This window comes from Taurulus bubalis (assembly GCF_910589615.1).
Source record: "Taurulus bubalis genome assembly, chromosome: 18".
Taxonomy (NCBI): Eukaryota; Metazoa; Chordata; class Actinopteri; order Perciformes; family Cottidae; genus Taurulus; species Taurulus bubalis.
Window position 1 is genome coordinate 1777643 of NC_136606.1, and position 4076 is coordinate 1781718.

The 4076-nt window shown below is 45.7% G+C and overlaps 1 protein-coding gene across 1 annotated transcript; it reads left to right on the forward strand.

Annotated features, from left to right (window-relative positions):
* Positions 1–2422: 2422 nt before the first annotated feature.
* LOC306750695 (caspase recruitment domain-containing protein 8-like) lies at positions 2423–3742 on the forward strand (the record flags this gene model as incomplete). Its single annotated transcript, XM_079234162.1, has 1 exon — positions 2423–3742. One exon carries the CDS (start codon positions 2423–2425, stop codon positions 3740–3742), a length of 1320 nt encoding a protein of 439 aa, XP_079090288.1.
* Between the last annotated feature and the right edge of the window lie 334 nt (positions 3743–4076).

Below are 4076 nucleotides of genomic sequence, written 5' to 3' on the forward strand. Positions count from 1 at the left end.
GCCTGAGGTTTCTGGAGCTGCGTGTCCAAACGGGAACGTTTAACATATATTATCGTGGCTTTCATCCCTTCCCACCTGAATGGCCTGTCGTGAACCCTCCTGTCCCCCCTTACTTGCTCTTACATAAACACAAAAAAACGTAATCATCACCAAATTGTATTAAACAGCTTTTTAAGCTGTAGACATTGGCCGTTTCTCAATCAGCGTTCTTCTCTGGACTCGTGTTCTCTGGACTCGTGAAACGTCATCAGTCGCGGCCCAAGTACTGGTCCAATTCAAAAGTCCGCTTCTCGCCAAGAACGGTGAAAATGCCCGGATGTGACTTGATCCTCCCATTTTACCCAGGATGCATCAGAGCAGACTTGAGCGTACTTGAGAGAGCCAATATCCCAGAATGCATTTCGGACCAGCAAACGGGGAACAATGGCGGATGAGAAAACTCATAACTGAAAGTTGACATTCTCTGAATACTACCGTTGTTGAGTCACAACATGTAATTTTAGGATGTTTTCAGGCGAGAAGTTAGTTGTTTAAGCATCAAATCTGTGGTCGCTTTCTCAAGAATCGGCCGACTTAAAAAGATACGCCGACGGGTTGAGGTCCTGCTCGCGGACCGTGAGCCCCGCAGCACCGGGCCGTCAGCGCTCTGCTGCCCGCCGACAGCAGCCTGATCTCGGCTGGACTTTTTGAAATGATCCGCTGGCTCCGATGTCTCCGTATCGATTAAACATGAGATATAATTCTGTTTCGAGGATTTCACAAGCAATCATTATTATTTATTCACAGTCACATTAAATCAGTTTGACTGAGGGAAAAGTTAAGATTTATAACTTAAGATTTTAATGTAACTTTTACTTTGAACTACAGCGGTGTCTTAGTACTTTTGACCGAATTGTTTGCAATTATATGTGTATATATAAATATATATATAATACATATTTAGAAACATATATAGTTATATGTGCACCTATATAAATATATAAGTATATATATAAAACACATTTATAAACATATTATATCTACAATTATATGTATCTATATAAGTATTTATATAAAATACATATTTATAAACACAATATATCTACAATGAGATGTGTATCTGTGTGTGTAATATATATATATATAATTATATATATATATATATATATATATATATATATATATATATATATATATATATATATATATATACAAATTAAGATTGTGACTACTTACCACCTCACATATGGGGTAAGTAGTCAGATGTGGATGTGTGGGTGTGTATGGGGCTGCTTTCCATCTGATGAATGGACATATTCTGGCGTTTGCCATTAATTTCCTATGGCGGTCACTTTTAACATGTAACACCGTTATTGTGATGTTCCAGACGTTTGCATGAAGAAACTATTATCATCATCATCATCATCATCATCATCATTATTAATGATTATCGTCTGCATGATGTGTGGTGAGCACCAATGTGGAATTGTGTTTTAAAAATGTAAAACAACTCTTAAACTGGATTTATAATTCTGTTTTATTTTAGGAGCGGATGAAAAATACAATGGCCAACGTGAAGAAGAGGATTTATAGAGTTTCTGTTTGAGATCAAGTTGGGGAGAAAAAAGAAAGATGGAAGAAGAAAAGGGGGGAAAGTGTTCTCGTTTGTGTCTAGAAAGCGTCTACGAGAGCTTTGAGCCCACGACGTCAGCACACGATGACGCCGTCCCTCTGGGCTCTTGAGTTGGCCTCCAGGAACACAGGAGAAAACACAGCAAAAGACGTGTGTGCATTTCCAGAAATTGAGCTTGGCACTGGAGGAGGAATGGGGACACCTTTTGCTGTAAAACAATACCCATCTAAAAGTGAATGGGACTTCTACTCTAGACCCTCACTGAGTCAAACAATCTCCTCAAACAACAAGACCTTGAAAAGAAGCACTGGAAAAGCACCAAGAGCTAAAGGCTGCCGTTCACTCTATCAACCTTGGTACCGGAAAAGGCCGCACACAGGTCAGAGCCTCATCGATTATAGCACTTCCCACCGGTCTGCCTCCTCTCAGGCCATCAACCCTTCTGATGAGGACCTCAGCGTAGCTAGCCTATTACAGGTCTTAGCTGAACTGGAAACGCTGCATCGTCAACATAGAGACGATTCTAGATCTTATTCTCCACAATTGCGAGGAGAGATCTCACATCTTCCTCACAGAACAGCCACAGATACATGTGGCTTCAGCTCTCCGTTCTCCATCTCTCCTGCCAGTAACCCCTCCAGCTCTCCGTCCAGAGCAGCTGTTGCTGGTCCTCCATGTCCACAAGGCAGACCCACAGTCGTCCAGAACTCAACTGGCTGCATCACAGGAAGCGGAGCACAAGATGCATTTCAGCTGTTGTCCGTGGAGTCTGAAAGTGAGCCTGGAGGAGGCGGTGGTGCAGTGCTGGAAATGGACAAACCTGTTACAGCGTCAAGCTACTCCGCCACCACCACCCTGCAGGAACATGGTCACCTCCCACCTCCTTGGAGCAGGAGCGACTCCAGCTGCCTGTCTCGCTCTCACAGTTTGCCCTCGCTGAGTGGAATAACCTCCGTGGAGAACAAGACCTTCAGACGAGCTAAGAGCTCCCCTGACATGTTAAGAAGTAGCTTTGAGGACTTCACGCCTGACATCGCTGAGGATGAAAACGATGAAACCTACAGGTTCCAGTGCTCCTGCGCAGGCCTATACCGGTGCAGCGTGACCGGCCTGCTGTTCCACATGGCCGGAGAAGGGGACGTGGTTTACAGGACCGTCCCGTGGGACCGGAGGCTTCTGGCCCAGCATCACAAGAAGCCTGCAGGACCCCTGTTTGACATCAAATGCGAGCAGCAGTCGGTGCGCGGCCTTCACCTCCTGCACTGCGAGATCCAATCCACAGGCGGATGCGACTTCCTCTCAGTCGCTCACGTGAAAGACCGGGGCGTCGAGTTCATCGACCCTCAAGAGATCACGGAAACTCACGTCGTCATAAACATCACAGGGTTTTCTGCTTTCGGTATCGTCAAAGATGAAGACTTGCCGCCCGTCCCGGTCCGAGCGCAGGTTCTACTGTTCTACCGGACCCCGGCTGACCCCGATCCCGAGGCCCTCCTCAATGTGTTGCTGCTACGCAGGAACGTGGTGCTCCGGGACGTGCTACGCATCAGGAAGAAGTTATTTCCGGATGAGAGCTACATAGAGATGCCCCCAAACTGTAAACTGACCCCGGAGCAGGAGTACACCCTGTCCACTCGTCCCGAGGATGACCAGGTTCTAGTTCAGCCAACAGAAGCCGAGTTTGATTGTGACGACTATGGCAACTACTGTCCTTCATTCCAGGTGACTTGGGAGACAACGCTGAACCACATTAAGCTGCTGTTGAGAGACGCCTACAGCTCCCACGGCGTCTGGGAAAGACGGATTCGTCTTTCGTCCACTGGAGCCCAAAGGTCCTGTGGGCCCAGCGCTCTGGACCTCCCTTCCACTGAGAGGCTGAGGGTCATACGGAGTCGCTTCGTCGAGGGGATCTCGGGACCCGTGCTCAAGAGTCTGCTTGACAAACTGTTGGAGAAAACAGTGATGACCGACGCCGAGAGGGAGTGGGCAGAGGAGATGCCGAACAACAGGGACAAAGCTCGTTTTGTGATCGACACCGTGAGGAAGAAAGGTGAAGCTGCCGGTTCAGAGATGATCGAGTTCCTCCGTGAGGCCGACCCGTTCCTCTGTGAACATCTGGGCTTGATCTGAAGCTCAAGGAAGAGCTGATGATGCCGCAAAATATAACACTCACTGTACCAACACGTTTCGACATTAAATTCCTTCATTTGTGGTCAGTTTTTGTCTTTTTATAAAATTGCCAAAAAAAAAGGTTTTAAATGTTGAATTAAATTGTTTTCATATTTTATTAATGAATCTATTTCAAACATCAGAGGTGTTTGCTTGTAAAAGGTTCAAATCAATCTTTACTGCCAGTGAAATGTGACATGAGTCTCATGTAAATGTAAAATATATTTCTATATTGTGTACATGGAACCAAAGAGGGGCGGAATAGAGATATATTTCATCACAAAGCAGCATTACA